This window comes from Pyrgilauda ruficollis, unplaced genomic scaffold, assembly GCF_017590135.1.
Source record: "Pyrgilauda ruficollis isolate IOZ18807 unplaced genomic scaffold, ASM1759013v1 scaffold37, whole genome shotgun sequence".
NCBI lineage: Eukaryota > Metazoa > Chordata > Aves > Passeriformes > Passeridae > Pyrgilauda > Pyrgilauda ruficollis.
The window spans coordinates 10,988,625-11,014,433 of NW_024525156.1; the positions used below are offsets into that span (position 1 = coordinate 10,988,625).

At 38.0% G+C, this 25,809-nt stretch overlaps 1 protein-coding gene across 2 annotated transcripts in view; it reads right to left on the reverse strand.

Annotated features, from left to right (window-relative positions):
- Positions 1–25,809, reverse strand: part of CDH12 (cadherin 12) — a 150,954-nt gene that overhangs the window by 12,674 nt on the left and 112,471 nt on the right. For both annotated transcript variants that reach the window (XM_041475909.1, XM_041475908.1), the window contains 2 exons: positions 24,472–24,725; positions 3,865–4,001 (listed from right to left, as the gene is read on the reverse strand). In XM_041475909.1, the coding sequence (XP_041331843.1) occupies positions 3,865–4,001; positions 24,472–24,725 (391 nt within the window). The remainder of the gene's footprint in view (positions 1–3,864; positions 4,002–24,471; positions 24,726–25,809) is intronic.

Genomic DNA, 25,809 nt, shown 5'->3' on the forward strand with positions numbered 1-25,809 from the left:
TTACAGACCAAAATCTTCTATTCCTAAGTATTTCAGCAAACTAGAATTTTACCTTGCATAAATGCTCTGGAAAAGACAGACATGAAAGTAAAGAGAATTACCAGAGCCCAAGATGGACCTATTTCAGGTTTTCATTTTGTTTACAGGATTTTCTTTCTGGTTTGCACTGACATCACTTTAACTACTAGTATATAGAAAGGAAGACTGCAAGAAGATTGTGTACAGCTTTGAATTCATATATAGTACCAAAGACCTGTAATACTTGATGTGAGCAAGCATGAAGAATTGCATTTAAAATTCTACTTTGCAGACTTGACCTCCATTTTCTCTGCCTTTTGGTTGATGTTTCGCTCAAATTCAAGTCTTCATGAACCCTGGGAACACAATTGTGACGTATATACTGGTATCAGTGAGTGAGTCACTAAAAACATACTACTTATGGCTTTTAAACCCAGATTATACAGATGAGAAGACAAACTGGGTAAATCATGAGCCTAGAAATTAAGAAACTGATTTAAAGTTTGAATTCTGCATGTAAGATATAGGAAAATTAATTAGCTTCATTAATTTCTTTTATCAACTTAATTAATTAGTCGACTTAATTTTCCCTTGTTTTTCCTGTCTATAAAATAGTGACCATGCTGCTTCCTTTTTTTGCTTGATTACCATCATTTGTCAGCATCTTAATGGTTCAAAGCTATTACAGCAGTAGAAAACGTAACATTCTTTGAATAATGGACTTGTGAAAATCCAAGGTATCTGAGAAAATAAATACTGACCATTGAGGAGAACTGCTGATTCCTTAATCCCAGTTATGGTATATAGGAGAAGATCAACTCCATCTTGAGATTTAAGGTGAGGTTTCTTTAAGATTCTCAAAATTTGGGTCTAGACATAGGTGAGTTGGGAAGATGGTTTGGATAGGAAGGATTATTACTTCATTTTTATCTTTAAATTATGAGGATAGAAAACAGAAGTAAGTTCTTATGCATTTTATCTGTCTCCTCTTTAGTAAAATGGAAAAAACACTTCCATACTAGGTATAGAAAAAACACTTCCATACTTAGGCAGCATATGGAGGAATTTTGAACATGGGACTGTGATTTTTTTATGCCACTATGCTCTTATAGCAGCTCTTGGTGCAGTTTTGGCCTGGGGCAACCAGTGGTCTTATAGACAATTCACATGCATGTGATGGGAATTAGTAAGGGCAGGGACTACTTTTAAAGGACTGATTTACATCTGGAGGGACTCTGGAAGGTAAGAAGGCATAGAAATCAGCTACTTCATGCCAGCTGGCCTTCGTGCTTGACATGAATGAGCTCCATGTTTAATTTATTAATTTGAATAGGTTCTGTGGCATCAAAAATGTTCAGAAACAGCAACCATGCAGACTACTAGGGTGTTGATTTATTCTAATTATTAAGAAACAGAACAACAAGCTAAAATGAAATATAGTCATGCAATGAAAAGAGGTACAGCGGAATTGGGAAGCAAAACGGGGAAAAACAACATAGTCTGAAACCTCCTCCACCTGCTCAAGCACTTTGTTCTATATAAAACCTGAACTTTATATCTATTAATGGGTTAGGGATGTTCTAGGGATTCAGCTGCCTTCTCAGTATGTCTGCAGAATAATCATCCATCTCCTGCTTAAAAGCATTTCCATTCAGGGACAATTCAAGAAAAGTTAGTTTACAGAATGGCCATTAGAATGTGCCTAAAAAGTGTGAGAGGTGTTTTTGTTGCTATTCTCTCACAATGAGAAAACAAAATTTTAGCAATGGCATGTTTAAATAACATTACTATTTATGAGTCTACTTATTTATTCTTATTTTATAAAGATATACTATATATATACGTCTTTATAGAGAGATAAAGTCACCAGGAAGTGAAAATACTTCAATAACAATACTGTCTGTTCTTTTCTGAAGAAAGTTTATGCAGCTAATTTCAATACTGGGCCACCTCTTTACATAGCCATGTATATGTCAAGGCTCTTCTCAGTGTATTTCTCCTGTGATAAGGGATGACAGTCTCAGTTTCTATGTCAGCACTGGACAGCAATTTTTTATATCAATATTTCTTCAAATATAGCAATTTCCCCTCAAACTTTTTCAATTTTTTTTCTCTCTAACCATTACTTTTTGCTTTTGTGCGGTGTGTCATCCCTCAATCCTCCACCCTTATTGCATGCTCTTAGTCAGACAATTGCACACAATGTTTTGACAGTTACTATAGCCCAAATCCTCCCAAATTTTGCCAGTTACTAGTATAGTAGAGGTATGGCAATTATTACCATTATAGGTAACAGTCAGTATATAAATATTTTGGGATATGCTGCAAAAAAGCCCAGATATGTTTTAGGTGCAGATTCTTAGCATAGCAATTGGTAAAATTTGGGATATCAAAATATATACTTTTTGCTACAGGTCTGCTTAAATGTCATACTATTATAAATATGTATCCATGGACAAATAAATTTCAGGGGTTTAGACATCTTTAATTACTCTTGGGAATAATAAACAGATTTAAATCAAGTTTACTAAAACTGTTTCCCTTGCTGCAGGAAAAAAAAATCACAAATCTCAAATGTCCTTTGCCCACTACTGAGTCTAAATAGTTAAGCTTTACTGAAACATAGACCATGATGATACCTTCTTTCTGCATCTGCCTGCCTTTCAGTTTCTCTGGAAACAAATTACAGTTCTGTTAATTTTTCTGTGACTATACATCTGCACATGTATCTCCATGGAATCAACCACTTCTGACAGTTTAGGCTTCTCTGTTAGTGTATGTCTTTTCCAGTCTTGGAAAAAAATTCAAGTGTTCTGGTGTTGTTTTTATATTTTCAGGTTCCAAGGAGTGAGCCCATGGTTCGAGATAACTACAACTGAGAATTGAGGTTGTTTCTTTTTTTTTTTAATCTGAAATAATATATACCATCTCTGCTTCCCAAATCTCCTTCTTCCTGTTAGTAGCAGGTATTAACTTTTGAAGACTCAGCCAAGCAATACATTGAGGAAAACATGTTATTAGCTACAGAAACTTGCCTTTTCTGACACATAAACAACATAGAATTAATAAGCAATACCTCTTTATAGCCTGTTGATGTCAGAACAGAATGAATTCTTTGGCCTTTGCTCAACTGCTAAGTGACTAAAATACTTGTATTCAAAGCATGAGATACACCTATGAGAGTTAGTTTGACAGGAACATGAATGAGAAATGCCACACATGTGGATGGCAATGAAGAAAGTTGCAGGTACATAATACCGTGGAAGAAAGCACTTCTTATTTAAAAAAGGCTATGAAGAAGACACAAAGACAAGAAATGAAATTATCCCACCACAAATCACATAGGAAAAATAAAAGAAGGGGTTAGGCATAAAATTTTGGGCAGAGAGAAGAGATAAGAGCAGAGATGCACCACACAGATTCATTTATTGCATTAAATCTTTACTTAATTTTAGACTTTTTTATCTGAGTATCAAATGACTCTTTACATTTTTCTGCCTTCAAAAAGCATATTGACAGACCTGTTATTTGACTAACCCAATTTCATATTAAGTGACTTACAAAGTCAGAAACCAGAACTGGAAGGCACCCATACAGCTCCTTATGCTCTCCGTGCTGACAAAAAGCTTTTCAGCTTCTAAGGGAACTGTGGTTACTGCAAGCAAAACCTTACTAAACAGGACTGATCACATTTATCCTCATGAGTCTGGGAAAATTATATTCATTGAACCTTCTTAAATAAACACTTGGCAATTCAAGTAGTCTTCACATTATATTTATACCTGAGCATTATATTCTGAGAAAAATACCATATTAGCATATTAATTCCATTTGTGTCATACTTACTAACTTTACTTGCAATTATAGAGAAATTGTATTGTGCTGTGCTTTCTCTGTCCAGTAATTCATTAGTAGCAATGGTTCCCTCAGTAGCATCTATTGTAAAGTAGCTGTCCACATCATTCTTCCAATCCATGAAGTATCTGTATGTGAAAAATATTAAAGAAAGTAGATGAAAATGTGCAAAGATTACTCATTTATCATAGCAGCAGTGTACCTGCCTCAAGTTTTGTTATTTTTCCCTTCGCAGCTATTATCATCCTTGCAGGAAGAAGACAATAAAGAATGATTTGTTTATTTCTTTTTTTTTTGCCAGGTTGGAATGCTCAAGGGGAAATGGGATATAATAAAAGGTTTAAGACTCCTGGTGTTCAGGTTATTTAAAAACCTTGAAGTCCCAAGAATTTGATGCACATCTTCTGTGACCCTGATTACTTATATCAGCCAGTTTGGAAGCACTATATAGGCTTAGAGGGAAAAAGAGAAAATGTATGTGAAACAGGGCTTGAGGTGATGAATGGTGATGGAGTGTGCGAGATCTGGTCTCTTTACACCCATTTGTAGCTGCAGTGGGCTGGACACAGCCTCACAAAGAGGTGTCCTAAAGGAATTTGGCGGAGTAACAGCAAGGGAGATGGAGAAGACTATGCTTATTCCCATACATATATAGGATCAATAAATAGCACTTTGTGAAGAATAAGTACCTTTCACTGGACCTGTGAGGAACAGAGAAATACTATTATGTTTTTTTGTTTTATTTTGTTTTGTTTTCTTGAGCCCTCATTTGTCAAGAAGTATGAACATAGAACAGATTTAAAACCAGAAACATTTACTTATTTCTTATTTTTCTCTAGCGAGGAATAGAAAGCAGAGATGTACCTGGTAACACAGCTGCTTAAAAGCAATGTGATAACTATCCCAAACCCATTTCCCTTAAATGCTAATTAATTTGAAAGTCTATTTTCACATTTGATGCTACTGTTTGTAGTCACAACAGAATAATATTTTTTCTGATGCAATTGCCTCTAGCTACTAATTTCCTTTTCATTGTTAGTCTCTTCATACCTTGATAGTGTTTCTCAAAAACTAGGCAGGATGAAATTGAGAAAGCCATTTGTGAGCAGTAGGTAGTAAGAACAAAATGGCACTCAACAAATACATTCAGAAGATTATAAAGCCTAGAGGACCACTCCTATGACATCTCATTTCATGCAAACCAGTGAGAATAGGAATAAAAGCTGCTTTTTCCATCTCTAATTAGAGTTATTTATGTATTTAATATAGAGGGGATGGAATGATAAGCACTGTGTTTGCTTCCGTAGAAGGAAGAAACAGTAGAAAGGAATATGTCATAGTCACAAAGAAAATATTTCTACTTGGTACTAAGAACGCCAATAGCTCTGGAAGACTTAAAGAGTAAAAAAGCCACAAATAAGGTGATGTGCTTGTTTGCAGACATTTTGTTCAATCAAAATCTCAAAAAAATTCCTCTATGTAGATGAAGTAGGTTATTTCATCGATTGACAGGCATCATTACCGGTTTACAGCTTTAATTGAAAAGCCACAGAAATGGTTTGCTAAAGGCAGCATGTATCCTTTTACATAGTTGAGCAAGCACATTTTCTTGAATATGATATTATTATCTACCCATATTGGTAATTTCAATCTCTTTGTTCAAAATTTGCTTGACATTAAAATTATGAAAAATATATAAACCATTTATTAGAAACATCATTACCCTAAGATGCTCTCTCAGGAGCAGCAAAATTACTCTGTCAGGCTTTGCATCTTTAATAAATTATAATTTCTTCCAAAATTAAATATGCAGCAACACACAAATAAATGAGTTCAAAGCATGAGAAAGTAACTTGGCTTTTATTTCCCCTTAGGAAGATTAACTTTGCCTGAGTACCCTGCACATTGCAGTATGAGCCAGGGAAGAAAAATACAGGCCTTAATTCAAAGCACCGTGTAGGGGATGGCCTTCACTGGAGGCTTTGAAAATACAGAAAACATATTAAGTATGAGCACTGTTGTGTTTGAAATGAAGTTCAGGCATGAATATTTGTAGGATCAGAATCTGGTAGTCTGGAAGTATTCACACAGGTAATAATTTCATGCACAGGCCCAGTATGCCTATTCCTAAATATAAGCATCAACAGGACCAAAGTTCACAGCAAGCACCACAAGACTAGCGCTACTCCTGCTGTTACTTCTGGCAGAATTCCTCATGGCTTCTGTGGAAATGGGAATTGGGTTAAATTAAGCATGTTGTTTCAACTCCTCGTATTTTAAGAATCTACATATCCAATTAGACTACCAAAGGGAGAGGTATAGGCAGAATTATTGGAGATGTATTGTCTAAAAGAGATAAATTAACAGGAAAACGTGCAAACAAGCATCCATTCTTCCTCCTTTGATAGGTTCTCCATGTATAGTACCCAAGAAAACATTCCTAGCAGAAAATCCTCTTACAAGCAGATCTTCTGGACACAGAATTTCTCCCAGACACATCAGTAAGCCTATAAAGCTTAAGAAAAGTAGGAATAGGACCCCATCTGTCTGGTCTTGAAATGGGAATTTTTTTGGGACACCCCACTGGGAGGTCACTTTTGGCAAAAACCCTAAGAAAATGTAGGTTCCTTTCATAGGCAGAAATCACTCTTTCACACATTGATGCTCAGTGTGTGATTTTTTTGTAAATAGGACAGCAACAGCTAATCTCTAAGGCCAGCTGCATAGCCTGAGCTCTGTCCTTAACATGGAGGAGATGGTTTGAAGAAGAGAAGAAATGGGAAAAATGTCTCCAACCAGAAAAATCAGTAACTTTCCAGAGATAAACCCAGATATCTGGGACATAAAGCCTGACATTTCTTGTGAGATTAGGATACACAGAGGAACACTGTTGAAATACTGGTATTAGGACAGCTGTCTAGATCTTCCAGTCATGGTCTAGCAGTTTGAAACAACTGAGGTTGGTTTATTTGACTGCTCAGAGTGCCTGCAAGACTGACCATGGATAAGTGCACTAATCCTAAGAGGCATTTCCTTCCTTGAAAAGTTAGGGGAGAACTTGTTGATATAGGACAAAGCAGAATTATTTTCAGAAGTCCCTGAACAGGCCTGCCTTGCAGGTCTCAGTACCAGATATTCATATCCACTGTCAGTGAAGAAATTGTGACATGTATGTCTTTCTGAATATTCTTTCCAGCAGAAAAGTGTTTTCCAGATGATATTGTTGAAGGCAAGGAGTGTGTGGAAGGACATATCTTTGCTAACACTGTCTAGAGTTTTCTCAAGAACAGCTGCATTTGGACATCATGTAGGATAGAAGAGATAGAATGGAACAATTTGGTTTAAAAAATTATAAGATTCAAGCCTATAAGGCTCACCCAGAGTCCACAATGACCTCTTAGGAGCTCCAAGAACTATGGACATTCACCCTGGCTAGACAGAGAGGCTGCATGTCCCTCACAAGCTCTCACAGAACACTTCCACAGAAGAGGGCTCACCTCCTTTCAGAGAGAGAAGGACAACAAGGAAGACCGAGCTGACTCCTGCTGCAGCACAGAAGATGGCAGTGCTTGATGGAGTGCTATTGAATGCATGAGTGACAGCAGGTCATCCCTGTGAGGATAACAGTGACTCTGAGCCATTGAGCAGACAACTGTAGTGCCTTCAGACTGTTGTGCCATGAATAAAAGAACCGGACAGCTGTCCTGCGCTGCTGGAGAAACCCGTGTGACAACTTGCTCTGAAGGGATGGGAGGTGGCAGGATGCTAAGGAGGCTGTGAAGCCTAGGACTTGGGATGTATTTTTTGCTCTTAAAAGTGTGGAGGGGAAGATTTCTCCTGCCTATCACAGAAAACGTTTGTTCTTGATATTATGGTCATGTAATGTAAGCCAGGAAAAGAGCAAGGTAAGAAATCTAAAAGTGTGTGTATTTTAGAGGAAGAGAAGACTGCTTTAAAGCTGTGCTGGGAGGATTAAGGCCAAATGACAGAGGTAAAACTCAAGGATTGACCTTAAAGAGTGCTAAAGCACAGACAATAGATAAAGTGAAAGATAAAAAAGGTAGTGGCAATATCCAAAATTAGGCATTTGAAGGTTAATGGTTTCTGATCATTATGCCTTTGTGCTCAAAAAACATTTCTTTAAAAATAAAATTCCTATACTTGTTTTGTTTTGTTTTGTTTGGTTTGGTTTGTTTTTTTTTTTTTTTTTTTTTTTTTTGTTTTTTTTTTTTGTTTGGGTTTTTTTTTTTTTTTTTTTTTGGTTTTTTTTTTTTTTGTTTTTGTTTGGGTTTTTTTGTTGTTTTTTTTTGGGGTTTTTTTTGAGAGAGGGAGAAATAACCAGGTGATAGAGGAGCTTTACAAAAATAACCTTAATTTGTCTCAACTCACACTTTGCTGATGTAAAGCACATTGCTTACTCTAGTACCTAGTGACTTACAACACAGGCTATTTTTAAGAAAAATATTGCAAAGAAAGGTAAGGGATGAAATAACAATTCTGTAATGTGAGAGATTACTAATTGTGTATATGACCTTAAGTTGTTTAAACTGCATTCACTTTAAGTTTTATTTAAATATTAAACTGCAACTAAATGAATTTCTGTGTCTATGACAACTTAAGATATATAAATACCACCCATCATATCAGAAATAAAAAGCAGTGGCCTAAAAACATTAGGAACATAAATGAAAGCTAAGAGAATTCAGTTGGATATTGTGATTGGTTACAATTTTTTTGTAATTCCAATACATATATAATTAAATAGATGAAAGAAGCATTAAAGCAGGAATGGCAAAAGTGATAAGGGATTGGAGGAATATAAATGAGATTCTAGGTGTGATGAGACTACCTGAAAACCCAGAGGAATTTTCATTAGTAGAATAATCATGTGCTGTGGGTTGAAATTATTAGATCTCTGCATGTAACTGTATGTTGAGAATATGACACCTCTACAGTACAATTGTGTCATGGTCATTAAATCAATAGATAAATATAAAAAAAATAGAGAAAGCTTACAGAAAAGCAAGAAAAACTGTCTTGGGTCTAAAAATTTCCAAGTTATAAGGAAAGATTAAAGGAACTAACATATGCTTAGCATGGATAAGAGATGAAAAAAGGGAGACAGGGATAACAGCCTACAGATAACTGAAGAGCTTCAACAGCAAAAAAGGGGAGGGTAGGATTTTTTTTTCAACACAGAGAAGTGAAGGACCAAAACTCAGAAGGGAAAGTTTATGTGTTGTAGCAAAATCTTTCTGTCAGTGATGTACATTATGCTGCATACCAGAGGAATGACAGAAGTGCTGTCACTTGGTACTAAAAAGGCAAGCTGGGTAATGCAATAGAGACTATGGAGTAAAGGACATTTCTAGAAAGGTGAAATTATAATCCTTTCTTGCCTCTGCAATTGTAAACTCTGCTAAATAGGAAACAGTATCATCATACCAATCATACTCATCATGAGGTGAAGTTACAAATGTTTTAAAGTATAACAATGGTTTTCAGGTCATTTTAAGATTGTTGCTAATAAAATGTAGGAAAACAGGTAAATCACTCCAACAATGAGAAACAAGAAATTTAGACTTCAAGTTAAGCCTGAAAGAATTTAAAAAGTTAGAGAATGCTATGTGTTGAAGGATACACGTTACATGTGCTCCAAAATCCCATCTTGCCACTAAAATTTCCTTCCTGCAACTCTAAATCCATTCACTCTGAGTTATCATTGTGTAAAACTCAAACAAATCTTATCACCATATTTACATGCATAAATATGAGAAACTCTAAGTCAGAACTTTATTGCTCTTCTCAAAGGTAAGTGCTAAACTCTTCTGCCAGTTACTGGAAGTATCTTCCATTCCAGTCAATGCAGAGCAGTGATTTCCATGATTTTGCTAAAGATGCAATCAAGAATTTTCAAAATGAGTCCCCAGTGTAAAAATATTGAATCAAATACTCCAGCATAAGCTTTTCCAATTTCTGAGCAGCTTTTTTTTACTGCAAAAAAGATGGTACAAAAGTACATCAGTCCCTGCTCTCAGAGTCCCAGCCACCTACTGAACAAAGGGTTACTGAAGGAGTCAGATGTTCTGTGTGAGCTGCTGCGTCACAAGGGCACAGACACTCATCAGCTGCAAGAATTCATCAGCACAGTCTGCCAGATGTTTGTCCACTCTGGAAAGTTTCTCAACAATGACAGCTTTCTGCTTGTTGCTGTAACCCATGCATGCCTAAAGAAGTTATTAAGTTCAAATAGGTAAAAATAAATTTAACAAAACATTTTATTTTCTTGTGCCAAATTATACAATCATAAGAGTATTTATGACTAAGTAGGATTGTTAAATTACCTTTAGTCTTTCTCAGGGCTACAGCATTTGAATCAGAACTATATTAATTTATTTTCTTTTCCATATCTCCCTTTGACTTAAAAATTACCCCAAATCAGTTTCTTTTCGTTTTCTATTAACTTGAAAATGTTGTTTCACATAGTTTTACAGGAGCAGAAATGCTAAAGAATCTTTTTTCTCCTCTGTAATACTGTAATACGAAGTAAAATGTCATGTACTACTTGCTCAACAGTAGCAGGCAGGTTTGCACATCATTCATGTTGTCCTCTGCTAATACAATTGCAATAATTTTTAAGTGCCCTTTACACTGTACAACCCAGCAGCTGTTGTGCTGTATGCATGCACACTATTACATATGTGAAATATTTGATATTTTAAAAAATAAAAGTGCTTGTTATAAAAAAGTACTTGTTATATAAAGCACATGGATAAACTCTGTAAATGTAAAATATTCTAAGAAATAAATTTCTTAGTGTAATGAAAAGAGATAGGACTTCTCTTGTGCAGAACTCCCAGTTTTAATACCCTGGGTTTAATATTGTGATATTCTGCTTGAAGGAAGTAAATGCAATCAAATTTACCTATTTTCACATAAAACCATAATCTAAATACATTCGTACCTATCTTAACTTGGTTCTTACATAGCAGATGCTGTTCCACTAGTTTGTGGGGTATTATTTTTGTTTATATATTTTAAATAATTTATTAAGCCATCTCCCTTAATAACAGGAGAAATTTTCTGTACCTGTGCTGAAGATCTTAAGAATGCTACTGAGGTATTAGAGATCAAAGCAAAGGAAACTTGGACTGGTCTGCTGTCAGATCATATCCCTTCATCATATCCCTTCAAGATATCCCTTCAGTAATCTCATGGATACCAAGTAGATCCCAGAAGAACCCTACCCATGCCAATACATAACAGTCTCAAATAGGTTGGTTTTGCTTTTCTTTTTTTTAGAAGAAATACTAGAAATGGAAGATAAATAATAATAAACAAGCAAACAAACAAACAAAAAAACCATCAACAGAGAAAACCCAGCTCTATCTGAAGTGTGGAAAGGAGTCAGCACAGTCACAGAAGGGCTTCTGCTGCTGTTCCAGGCTAAGTAGCTATGTCCTATCCTGACCTCCCTTCCTACTGTGAATCAGCATTATCCTGTAGTTCTCTCAAATGCAATTTCCTTTTCAAATGAAAAGGGAGAATTTGTAAAAATGTATTTTGGTTTCAGCTGCTTTGTGACCTAACCAATGTCACAAACGGGTCATTGCTTATTTGTGCTTGCAGAACTGATGTCAAAAACCACCTGAAGTGTGATGCTAAGTTTGCATAATAAAATGCAACCAAAAATGAGCAGCCAATGTTGGTCGGCTTTACTGTCATATAATAACACAAAACCAACAAGGGGAGCATACACTGAACATTTTCAGAGACACTGCTTTGTTCCAAGGTATCAAAAACTAGAGATGGCCTGTGTGGCTGATGTTATAGAAGTGGCAGAATTGTCTTTATACCACATCACACTTGACACACCTAAAAAAAAAAAAATACATCCCCAAGTTCACTGACATACCAAAATATTTCTGTCTGTTTTACTATGATTTTTCATTCAGCACTTCACACAAAAAGCCATAATCTTACATGATTTTGCAGAAACTTTCAAATGTACAATACACTGAGGTAAAGTTTTTGTGATAGTCCACGCTGAGTGCTTTTGAAGATCCCAGTGAAGGAATGTATATAGTCTTTTAGGAAGGATAGTTTTGCAATAGTTAAAATGTTTTGGCTTAAAAAACAGACAATTCTGGAATTATTTTGACAGAAGCCCAAATAAGTTGCTGTCTCTGTATCCTCTTCCAAAGTTCAGCTATCCTGCGATCTGTACTTCAGCCCTCCCACAATGAATGTTGTATATACTGCCCATCATGTGGTATGCTTAAGAGAAGGACGAAGGGATTGTTACACCTTGGGAGAAAGTATGAATGCTTCTTGTCATTGTTCCATGCCTGCCATTTTCATGCCTTTCACGAAACAATCTCACTCCCACAAGAAAAAAACAGTTTGTCTTAGGCATACTACTTGACTGGGTTCGCAGTCCTTACACAGGGCTCCCTACTTCTGTGATTTTAATCAGGAGGTAGAAGGTTTAGTGGTGTTAGCAGTCAGTATCTTACTTGGTCTGGAATGAGTAGTATCAGTGCAAATAAATTACATTTTGCTCCTTTGGAGAAGATCAACCATTATGCCAAATTAATTGACAGGAAAGCAGTGGCTACAGACAGCCAAACTAATGATGGGTCAGAGTCAAGCGAAGGAAGCTGTTAAACTTTTCATAAGCCTTATAAATCTTACATAGGAATTTTAGTAAAACATGGTAGGTAATATGGGAATTAAAATGTGCTGCAGTTCAGTTATCAGCCCTTTCAACCTGCCAATTCTGCTTGTCTACAACTTCCTGTGATTTCTCTTCCTTCTGCCTTTAAAGGTTTTGTTCATTTGCTTATCTGACCCTCCAGTCAGCTCCACTGTCTGCTCTGCATTTCTCATTACCAGCTGAGTATCTTATCAAAAGCTGTTGTCATTTGGAAAATGCATTGTTTTTATTCAGTCTCAACATCATTTTTCCTGCTTCATTGAGCAAGCAGAACAGCAAGACAGCCAGGGAGAGGGAAAGCTTTGTCCTGCAGTTTAATTAAGTCTTAGTTTTTGGACTGTGAGCAGCAGCAGAAGGCATGCTGGACTTAACACCCTCACTCCCGGCTTAGCAGTCAATCCTGCTATGGTAGGAAAGCAGTAGAGCACTTTCTATACCAGCACTACACATTATAGACCCTGAATATAATTTCACCCTGATTTGAAAGGTGTGCATTTGCCCTTTGCCCTGCTGCCCATGGTCTCTTCGCTCCCCTTTCATCCAGCCCATAGCAGGAAGAACCCACCCCCTGCATCCACCAAGGTACCCAGGTATCAGAGGGCACAGCTCACGCTTGGTGAAGAAGAGAAGGGCTCTTGCTTTGCTGGTTTAGGTGGAGAAAGAGCATGCTGGGATGAGTGTCTGGATGTGTAGAAGTATCTCTACTAATGGGCAGAGTGAGTACAGAAAGATGGAGCAAGTAAACCTGAATGAATACTTCAACCCTTAAGAAAGCTGAGAGGCTGAAAGCAGATGCTGTGACTCCATCAGATAGTCAGCCTCAGTAGATGCCTAAACTTTATTTTGCACTTGGGTGCATCTGACATAAACCCAAAGGATAAGACAGAGGTGCTTCCTGGGCTGCTGTTCCCATATCTGGCCTGGAACACTTTGTCTTCTGATAAAGTGCTAAGGCATTAAATATCATAAATACGACAAAGGAGAGCTGGCCCACTGGCATATAGCCAACATAAATAATCTTTGATTGTTTTCATTTGCATCATTTAAATATGTAAATATTAGCTATTTTCTATATCTTTGGGAACCAAAATCTGAACAAATACCTTATATTTTTATCCATTCAAAAAAGCTGAACTAAAATGCTGATGCTGAGATAATAAAAGAAAAAGCAAATAAAATAACCATGCTGACTCCAGAGAAAACTGCAGCACACAGTAGAAGATTTATTGCTTGCTTAGATCATCAGTTGGGACTCAGATTTTCAGCTGGATCTGCAAGGGGAAACAGTGAAGTCAAGAATTGGAGGCTTATTTGTGCTGCTTTGAAGTTGATTTGATGAAGTGCTTATAAAATAAGAAATTATTCAGAACAGCCCTGATGCTGCAGAGCTGCTGCATTTTCCTCTTTCATTTCTCCTCCCCAAGCCTCTGTTATATCAAGGAATGCAAGATCAACAGAGGTCAATATAAGTATGAAGTCACCTTTTCAAAGGTTTTATAAATTTCATGAGGACACCAGGCAAAATTTGCTGGATAAGCATCTCCTTACTCCCATTTGCATGCTGATGGCCTGACCTGAGCAACATCAGGTCTCATAATTTATTTCTAAAATTGGTTCCTCTCTCTTCCTATCTGAGCTGAATTTCTTTGCTGTTTCCTTCACACTATTTTCAGGCTTATTTTCTAAAATAATCTGTTGTTACAGTTCTGTATTCTTACTATTTCAATGAATGCTGACAGTAGTTTTTTAGCTATCATAGATGATTCCCCGCCTTTATTCTCCACAGATTCTGTTCCAGCTTATTAAAGGTGGATGTAACAGAATCAGAGAATGGTGGAGGTTGGACCTCTAGAGGTCATCTGGTCCAAGCCTTTCAGTTCAAGAGACACCAAGAGCCACTTGCCCAGGACTAACTCCAACTGTTTGGGTTTTTTTAATATCTCCACAGACACCCCACCACCTTCTTGGGCAATCTGTGCCAGTGCTTGGTTAACATCACAGCAAAAAGTGTTTCCTGTTCCTGATATGCAGAGGAAACATGTGCTTCAGTTTGTGCCCACTGCCTCTTGTCTTGCCTCCAGACACCACTGAGAAGTTGTCTCCATCCTCTTTGCACCCTCCTTTCAGGTGCTCCTACATGCACTAAGTGCTTCTATAACTCTTAAGATCCTCTTGAACCTTCTCTTCCCTGGACCACAAACTTCTTGGGTCTACACATCTATTTCAGTTCAATCTCCTGACTGACATTTTATAGTGTAATATGACTGCATATGCCAACAGAAGATCACTTGCTGTTTTTCACAGGCTTCAGTAAGTTGATGAATTACTGACTGTAAATAAAGGTTACTGGCCTCTCTCATGTTTAGACTTTGTTTTCAGTTGCTTTTGACTTGCTGGACTTCAAGTGCATCCAGGAGTTATCTAGGAAAATTTATACAAGTCAAATGAATCCCATCAGTCTTTTATTTGGGAAGGTCTGATTTTTCACTAGCACAGTCTTTCTGACTTGTGCCACTTTGCTCCATGTTCCTGCCAGTCTTGAGAAAACCCACACAGATCAAAATGTCAGTCTGCATGTGTCCCAAAATTGCAAATAATGATTTTTAACGCACAACTCCATCTGTTTCCAGTGAACCTGCTGCAGCATCACAGAGGCTAATAAGTGACTACATTTAACTTTCCCACTGATCATGTGTGATCACTTCAGCCTTAAGTATATAGATTTAAGATTAAGACAAATTCACACCTTTTTTGTAGTTTCTCTTTGTAATAGCTCCAAGCCAATCACTGAATCAAGGTACCACAGATCCTGAATTGATACAACTGAGCCACTTACCAGCTGAGCTGTGATAATTGTCTGCATGAACCTAATCTACTGCAAGTGCAAAATAAAATGTAGTAATTTAAACTAACATGAAGGGGATTGCCACAATAATTTGTTATTCACACTTTGTTTCATGGTAAAGGTAAAGCAGAGACTGTGCTGCTAGAAAACAGCTCCTTTCAACAGACAATTTATACACAGAAAAGAAATATTTTTTCTGCACTCTCTTTGAAAAGTCACTTTTCTGTCCAGTTCCTTAAAACCACCCAGTCGCTAAGGAGGAAGACAGGTCATTCAGACCTAGAGAATGACAGAGCAGTACATAGGACCATAGGGGAAAATCTTACAGGAAAAGGGCAGTGGAGTAAAGGATGTGATTGCTTGAGTTCATGAAGTTTAGGAGCTAGAAAACAGAGAACAAAGGAAGAGCCAGAACGTGGGGAGCAGTGGGAGCCAGAAGTAGGAGTTAATTGCCCTATATCATACCCAGCATTGCTGGAAGGTAGGTAGATGGAGATCTTGTTGATTATATGGTAGCTTAGTGTTCACAAAAAAAATGAGCCAAATGAGAATGGAGAGGATGGTGAGAAAAGAGCAGATGTGTCTGGTATATGTGGCATTGGAGTCCCTAGAATGGTTGATTCCAACCTATCCTTGAGTGAGCAAGAGTCCCTGTGTAGATTGAATCCAACCTATCCTTGGGTGAGCAAGGATAGGTTGGATTCAATCTACACAGGGACTCTCAGCCAATGTCATCCAGTTCTAAATGCAGATGTATCACTGGCCAGAGAGCTGGATGGGGCTAAAACTTCAACCAATCACATGTGTAACTGGAGCTCCTATAAAAGGAGCTGGAGGAATAAACTCGAGGCTGTTTGTCATAGGAAGCTTTGGTGTGTTGTCCCTGTCTCCAACCATTGATCCCACGAAACACGTTGGTAATAAACATAATTGCCAAAGATATACCTTGGGATTCACAGAAAATGTTGGAGGGAAACCCAGTTTCCATAGTTTTCAAAAGAAGATAAAGTAGCTGGAATAAAGTGAAGTAAATACGTCAAGACACTGAGATCAAAAAAGGTGTCTGTCCTCAGCAGAAGAAAAGAAGAGGATAGAGAGGATAGAGCAGGACACCAATGAAGCTGATGGGAGATGATTCAGCAGTAAAAATACAGAAACCAGCCATGGGAGACAAAAAGACTGTGGAGTAGGAGACTGGTATTAGACAGAGCATAAGAGATATAAGAAAACAGTGGGCTAGTAGGAGAACAGAAAAGCATACCAAGGCATCTGCAGCAGAAACTGAGAAGTAGTTCTGCAAGATTAAAATTAAATAGTTTGGATAAATTAGAACTTGGAATAAAGGTTTTAAAAGTGGGGTGTGTGACAGGGATTTGATAAAATGCAAAGGATAGAGTATAGCTAATATTGCAACAGAAACTGACAGGAGGCAATAGAGCAAGAAGTGTGCAGAACCACCAGAGCAGCTGAAAAGGAACCAAAATTCATGAATCCCAACATCTTTTATCTGTACAAAACTGGCTTGCTTCTCTCCAGCATGATACCATACACAGAAAAAATGGCTGTCACTTAATCTGTTATTAAATGAAGATGCTTAAGGTACTGGAAATAGATGTCCCAAATTTTCTATATATGTATGAAACTGTAAGATATATTTTAATGTCACAGGGTGGGACTTTTTTTTTAAAAGAATATATAAATTCAAAAAATGCAAGCATAAAAAAGTTGGAAGAATTCTGGGACTGAAAAGTCAAATTCTTACATTAATTCGTCTTGTTGGTGCTTGTACATTTAGATATGGTGTTCTAGGATTCAGGAAGATTTCTTTTTATTTATTTTCTTGATCTTAACATTACAAAGTATTTTTCTGGCAATAAAGATCATATTCATAAAAGTGTATGAACCATTGTGAACTAGTTCAGAAAAAAAAAAAATGAGTATTCCTTTGAAAGCACATGCAGGGAATTCTTATCCCTGAGATACTGAGGACAGGACTGACCTATGGATAGTACACATGGCTTTCTACTTTAAAATCACAGTTTCATGACTCTGGACTTGGTCAAGGAAATGCATGGTCCCCACAGCTTTCCTCCTTTGATTGGTTCTTTCAGTTCATAAGGCAAAACTCCTGAGTCAAGCAGAGAAGACCTGAAGGACACTGTTTTGGCACAGAATATGAAACCCATTGTTAATTAGAGTTGTCTGGGATTCACATCAGGGACAATAATCCTCTTATACTTCATGCCAGAAGATCATCTCCATGGAAATCTGACAACTTCAGACGTGTCAGTGCAAAGTTGTTGAACTTCTCACATACTGTTAGACGGAGCTCACTAGGAGGTACTGCATGTAATTCGGTCTTGCCCTCCATTTCTAATTTCTTGTTATTTAGACAGCTTTATCTATAGCATTCATGCTGTATGGACACATAAAACAGTGATTTTTAGGAAGTCCTAAAACCCCTCATTCCAGAAGTACAAGGATCTTTACCAAAAACTTGCGTAGATACAAATTACAGGCCTTGCAACACACTACAGGAGAGCAGCTTTTTTTTCCTCCCAGTCATCTTCAAACTGTTGTAAACTAGAGAAGTTTGGGAAGAAAATGAGATCGGAGCTGTTTTTGTAAGTGTTTTGGGATTTTTAATGGCCAAAATGTACGTAGGACTTCACCTTAACATGGTTCTTGAAGCACTATGGATAAAATGGGAATAGACAAAACAGATCACTTGAGACACATAAGCTCCAGATTTAACACAGTTTGAAAATTAGGTGCACTGGGGTAATGTTCCAAAACAGCTGCAAAGCCAGTCACCCTTGCAGGTGTTGAATACCTGCAGCTCTTTTTCTCCTTGTGCTTAATTTCCTGTTCATTACTAAATGTATGCTCTGTGCCCTTTCACTCCAACATTTCTAGCAAATACCTTCCTACAAAATAAACCTTTTAAGGTTTCTGACTTGTCTAAAAATTTGATACTGGTCACAGAAGAAAAGAGAAAAATAATATGGCCATTTTCAATGTCCTCCAGCAAAACATTTTTCTTTAACGTCTGAGTCCGGTTTTCATCCTTAGTTATCTCCCCCTTCCTGATGTGTCTAACATAACAGACATAAAATTTTTGTCTGATAACATGAATTTTGTTGCTGGAACAAATACTGTTTCTTTTCATCTGAGCTACTCTAGCTTACATTGCTCTCTGGAGTTTTGCCTTCTCTTGCATACAGTGCAGATTTTATCCTAGTCTTTATTATTTGGCAGAAGGTTGACTATTTCTTTTTTCTGTTACAGACTTCATAATAGGCAAATCATTCCAGGAAAACATTTCACAGAAAATGAATGAATTTGTAGAGAGACTACAATCAGTAGTTGTAGTACTACCAGTACTTTGTATGGGCTGTGTCTTCAAAGAGCATGACTTGCTTTTCCCCATTTGTTTTGAGTGTATATTTACTCAGAAGTTGCTTGGACTCTTTTGCAATACGATGAAATTGATTAAGTCATTTTTTAGCTCTATGAGATCATCTAGATTTTAAGTAGCTAACAGAACATGATTGGTTAAGATACAATAAGAACTTGCAAACACATTTAATGCCTTCAAACTCATTTACACTTTTCTAACTTATGGTCTTGTTTTGTTGTTTTTTGTTTGGTTGGTTGTTTTTTTTTTTTTAATTTAGAGGATATTAAACTTATGGAATATTGAATACTTATACATTTGTGTATTGGGTCTGATTGAGATGGAATTCATTTTCCAATAGCAGACTTCACAGTGCTGTGCTCTGCATTGGTACCTAGAAAGGTGTTGATAACACACCAGTGTTTTGTCTACTGTTGAATAGCTCTGGTATAGCATCAACTCAGTGTCTCCAACATTTCCCAAAATCCTGGGAGGGGACACAACTATGCCAATTAAATTAATGAAAAGGATAGACCATATCATATGACATCAGCCAAGATATGAAAGCTAAGGAATGGAGGAGCAAGGGGGGGCATTTGTCATTTACAGTGTTTGCCTTCCAGAGAAATCACTATGTGTGTTGAAGTCCTGCATCCCGGGAAGTGGCTGAACACCCCTTGCTGATAGGAAGTAGAGGAAATTTTTTTTTTTTTTTTGTTCTCTTCACTTATGCATGCACAAAGCTCCATTTTTTGCTTTACTAAGCTGCCTTATCGAGTTGTTTTCCATCTTATTTTCACTCCCCATCTTCCTGGGAAGGGGAGTGATAGAGTGGCTTGGTGGGCATGTGGCATGTCTCCAAGGTCAACCCACCACAACCTTTTTTAGTGCCCATGGAGAGAGACAAAGGCAGTTCCATCTCTCTCTCTCTCTGACTGTCTGATTGTCTGTCTATCTATCCATCTGTCTGTCTATCTATCTATATCTCGATATTGCATGCTAGAGTAATAGCAGTTATCTAGTTGCAAGCTCCTTTGTGGGACATGAGGTTTGTCAGCTGTGCTCCTTATCTCTCTGTTTTGCTGCGTTTGCTGGGAATGTGTTAACACAAACTATAGCTCTGTGCTTTGCCCTGACATGGCAGCCTTGTTTAGTGGGGAGAGCTATCTTCTGTGGATGATGAGGAAATACATCTCCCTCTCCCTGCCCAAAATTGATGTGAGTGGGTTTATAATGCAGGCTGCCATGGGCATTGCTCACCCTTATTTAAGATGCTTAATACTGTTAATAGTATTAAGGAGTACTATGGGCACACCATGGGATTTGTGGAATCTGGTGTTGTCCTGGTGTAAGAGAAGACTCACTTTGAGTATGGAGATATTGAAATGTGCCCTGAGACATCCAGTTTTTGGGTGTCAGGGTATGTGGAAGCATTTGGGCAGGTTCCTAGGGTGGTTATTGCCTCCAGTTACCTGTGACTTTACACCTGAACATGTAACCAACCCTTGCACTGACCCGTCAATGATGGAAGGGTGCCTTCCCACCCCAGTGAAAGCCAGCAGCTTCTTGCCCTGTGCTGGGGCTGGACCTGTGCCTGCTGAGCCACTGTTCAGACCTCACAGAGGACTGTAGTTGAGGCAGGAACCCAAACTGCATTTGAGGACACTATGGCTGACACAGGGACTCAAACCACAGCAACTACAGTACTTGCAGCAGCAGTGGAAACAAAATAATGGGTAAGGGAAGCTACTGGTCCATATAATTGATAAGAAAGGGAGGAAGAGGAAAACAAGGAGGAGGAGAAGGAGGAGAGAGAGAGGAGAGGTCAGATGAAAAAGCTGGTCATTCAACAAATAAGTTTGAAGGAGTGAGACAAATCAAATAGAAACCTGAAGTTACCTGTTCCTTGACCTCATCAGAACTTTGAGACTTGCGGAAAGACTACAGTCACCAGCCAGGTGATGCTGGGATAACAGGGCTGACAGTCAACAATTAGAAGGTCATGAGGCCACAACAACTGAAATCCCTTGCTAGAGATGGGGAAATTGAAGGAGAAATTGGAAAAGAAGGAGCAATTTGCAGTCTCTAGAGATGACCTCTCTAAAGCATGAGGGCACAAAATCCATTTAAGGAAGATCTTGTGAATTCCCCGGGAAGGTGGATCACTGCAGATTAAGGTATCCAGTCCTTGAGAAATAAGAAGTCCTGGAAGTGCTCTATAGTTAAGTAAAAAGGGATAGTGTCCCTGTCTATGTTTAGGGACAAATTTTAGGAGAAAATGCCCTGAAATGAGCATTTCCTCTAGAGAGAAGGGCTTTGATCATCCTGTTTGCCAATGAGAGAAATAAATCCTAGCAGGTGAAAGTCCAAAAACCCCAAAACTGTTTATTAACAAAGAAAAAAACAAAAGGGTGCCCATAAGCATTAAATAAATGCTAGATACTGAAATTTCAAAAACTTCACCCTAACCCCCCACCAGACAGGACAGCCATGAAGCAAACATGGAGGCTGCTCTTTATATCAGGGAAAGGGAGGAACAGGAGTTAGCATAGCCACTCAGGCAGAATAGATGGGAATTTTTCTGATGTTAGTCTCCTCCTTGCAGAAGGAGAAGCTGGTGGGTTTTAGTGTCCTTTCTCATGTTGGTTCAGCTGCTTTGAGGTCTCAAGTTTGGGGTAGCCTCCCCACCAGCTCCCCAGATGGGTAAAAAAAAAGTCAAAAGGAAAAAAAAAAAAGCAGAAAGAGTTCAAGGGGAAAAAAAAGAAAAATGAAAAGAAAGCAGCTGTTTCTGGGCATAAGCAGACAATGACGAATAAAGTATCATTATAAAATCACCCCAAGACAGTCCCTAAAGATCCAGAGGATGCCCTTTGCACAATGGCCATATGGAGGAAGGTGGCTCAAAGTGCCAAAGAAGCACCATCATATAACAAGTTGTCCCAAAACAAAAGAGGCCATGCTCTATTTACTGATGGATCTTTCTGAGTGGTAGGAAACCATTGGAGGTGGTAAGCTGCTGTGTGGAGTCCTACACAAGGAGAAGGAGAGGCAAACCTACTTGCAGAAGTGAAAGCCATCCAACTAGCTCTAGAGATCTCTGAATAAAAAAAGTGCCCTGGATTCTATCTCTACACTGACTTCTGGATGGTGTCTAATGTCCTGTGGTGGTGGCTGCCCCAGTGGAAGAAGACTAACTGGAAACAGGGGCAAACCTATTTGAGCTGCTGTACTGGGGCAGGACATTGCTGCAAAGGTAGAAAATATGACTCTGAATGTAACTCATGTAGATGCACACGTACCCAAAGTCACACCACTGAAAAACACCAGAACATTCTGGGACATGGTTCATGTTTTTCTGTGGACATGAACCAGCTGAATCAACTCATAAATGTGACCCTGGGAGCATTTATGGGACCCCCTACGCAGCTTATTGGTATAATGGGTCACCAGAAAGAGCAGTGAGACTAAAATGTATTAACTGTAGATGGGCATTTGGACACTTAAGCAATGAATTCAGGGTTAAAAAACCGTAGTCATGGACCTTATAAAATGGCTTAGGATTCAATATTCCAGTGAACACACTATGTGGATAAACCATCGAGAGGCAATTATTTTTCTTGTGTAGTTGCAAATACAGAATCAGTAAAAAGCACTTGAGTCTCCTAGGAGCGTTTGTGAAAAAAAAAAAAAAAAAGCTCTCACTGAAGACTGGTTATACATCCAAATGATTCCACTGTCATATGAAAAACTGCTCAACAATGTGATTAAAGGCCTTCTATCTGGTTGCAAGAGAGTATGGTTTTCAACAGAATATTGACTTCACTGGGGCTATTTTCTTTCATAGGCTACCACCAGGGAAAAAGGTTCAGACTTCAGTCTTTGTTAGTGAAGGTTTTGATCCTTTGTCAGAGAAGGAATGTGTCACAGAGTCATGGACAAATACATTTCTATATTTTAAAAAAATGAAAATTATATTAAAAACAAGTGAAACAAACATCAATAGTAATAGTTTTAAGCAAAAATTCATGACTTGACAAAGCAAGAGCTAAACAGTCACTGATGTATGTTAAATTTTTGCGTGTGATTACAACTAACATGCTTATTGTATGTTTTGAGATTATAAGTATTGAGCCAAAACACACATAATTAATAAACATGGATTTAAAAAGTCCAAATTCAATTTGTAATCAAATATGCATGAATTTACATGTGCTTGGTAGACACTTGTGGCATTTTCCTGTTCTCTCATAGTCCCATTTGATAAACATTAATATTTAAAGATTGATGACATGTGCTGTCTTTAATATTTCTTATGAAAATCTGGGGATAAAAAGGGCCTGAAGTCAGGTAGGCCCAGAACAAATTGCTACTGGAAGTATGTGTTAACAACTGCCTACATCTTAGACCATGCCTAAGTTTTAAGGAGCTTCCTTATTGGTACATGACTCTGGTTCACTTTAATCTTTCTAATGTGGCTATAAATAGGTTCTCAAAATCAATGTATTACATTTGTATACCAGATCCCCCCTCCTTTTTATTTCATTAAAATAAGCTATAGCAATAAATGAGAGGCTTGCCTGGCAGGAGTTTCCTTGTGCTGAACACAGCATGTTGGTCAGCAATCATGTCCCCATAGCCTCAGCCAAGACACATCTGATGATTGTTTATGAGAGCATTCATTCTTTCAAAGATGTAGAGAGTAAGTGGTGAAAGGGACAGTTCTGTCATCCATCGGGGTCTAACTCAGGCATAGCAAGTAAAACCTTCTTTCTCACTACTGTACTTTGGAGATATTTTTGTGGAAGACCCTGTGTAGAGGACCAGACCTAAACATATTTTGTCTCAAACTTTCTGAGCATTGCTATAGGAAAGGTGTGATCAGAGGAGAGGATTGTGCAGAGGTGGGGCTGGGCTGTTCTCAGCCAACATCCTGCTCCACCTTGAGACTCATTCTCAGCTTCCACCTGCCAACTCATTTCCTGGAGAAATTCTGGCTGTGCATGTGCCAACAAAACAGTGTGAAAAATCTACTTTACGTAAGAGGTGTGCACCAGGTTAACTATAAAAGTAATGGATTGGGCCCCCTCAGTCTCTCTGGAGGAGCGTTGTGGCATGTGAGCCAGCATGGTTTAAGGAGCTTGTTGTGGGAGTTGAGAACTTATTGAAGTGTACCTTACAAAATTAAGGGCTACCACTCTTGTGGAAGTCCATTGTAAGAATTTAAGGGCTTGTTAGCTGACACCTTATGAGTCAGAGTTATAGTGATGGTACGATAATAGCATGAGAGTTCCCTGACATGTGTCTTTGTCAGACTGAAGGAGAATTTATAGCAAATATCACGTCCTCTACCAGTGGGTTGTGACACCCAGAGACCATGCTATTCCTTAGTCTTAACACACCACCTCTGAAGTCATGTCAATGTGTGGTAACTTACATGATCCATACGATACGAAGCTCTGAGCACTTAATTCACTCAAACGAGCATTTCCTTCCAATATTTTTTCAGAGCATCAGTTATCTGTTACAGTGACAGACTAGGTATATTTCATCTCTTCATACTAAGTTCTTTGCCAGTGCATCCAACTGTCAGCAGCACTTTGGGTTGTCAGAGAGCTACTAAAGGAGAAAAAGCTCTCTTACCTAACTGAGCTGCTTCCAGCATCAAGGTCTTGTGCTGTCACTGCACCTATAATGGTCCCCACCGGTGTATCCTCATAGACTTCCATCGTGTACGTGGGCTTGCTGAACACTGGAGGTTCATCCATGTCCAAGACGTTTATCTTCACAGTGGCAGTATCTTTGAATGGACCCACTGAGTGAAATCGATGGTCAAGATGGAGATTGGAGGCCTCCACCTTAAAGGTGTATGCCTTCTTTGTTTCAAAGTCTAATGGCTGTAGAAAGAACAAAAGCAAAACATTATATTTGACTAAAAATTAAGCATTGCAAAATCATTTTGGTTGGATTAATCAACAAAACTTAAGATGCCTTTTGTGCAAAACTCATCTCCTGAGTTAATCAATCATTTAAGTTTGTTTTGCAGTTCATCTTATGCTAAGGTGAATTTTGAAATAGGCCAGATGAATCATAGTCAGGAAATTACTGCTTCTCTACATCAAAAAAATCAGGATGACTGGCATAGATGTAAACAGTTACAGTGTAGATGTCTGAAGATAAATGAGTGAGATTCATCTCTTGCAAATGAGCTGAGTGAAGGTTAGTCAGAGATTTGCATTTGCAACTCCCATGCACCGGTAATCAGCTGTCTCTAGCGGATCCAGCTCCTTAAATAGATTTCCTAGTTTTTTTAGCAGGAAAGGCTTTCAGAAGACCATGACAGTGATGAAGATGAGCCCAAATGAAAACTCTGGTATATACTAATGAGTCAAACCAAACTTCAGGTATGACTTGGAATGTGAATTCTCACTTGATCTGAAACAAGCTTTTCCTGTAAAATGTCGATCTTAGCAGTGAACTGCTATTCATGCCATATGTTTGATCTGCATGTACATTGCAAAATGCAGACTTTGGCTCTGTCTTATGATCCTAGGTGTAATTCATAAGGTCTTGAAGATGACACAGCAGCTTTTGTGTAGTTATGTGAGGTTTTGACAGAATGTATCCTGCAAAATAAGGTTGTTTTGATGTGGGTTTCTGTCAACCCATATCAATTTAGTGTCTTTACTTCTAGAAAAGTAATCATCTCAAAACCCTTAATGCAGTCTTATTTAGTTGAAAAGATGCAGAAGCTTTATTTTCATTTAAAGGGTTTATCTGCATTGGCTTTCATGTTGTTTTTAACGTTTCTAACAAAGCCTTTTCCTGATGTCTGGGTAACACTGGCACCTAGTGGTTTCTGCCTATAATTGTTAAGCTGGAAATTTGCTAACAGGAATGAATAAAAAAAGAGCGCGTTTACACGTGTATGAACAAGAATATTTCAGTGCCTGTTATTTTTGAACCAGTGCTTTCAGACAG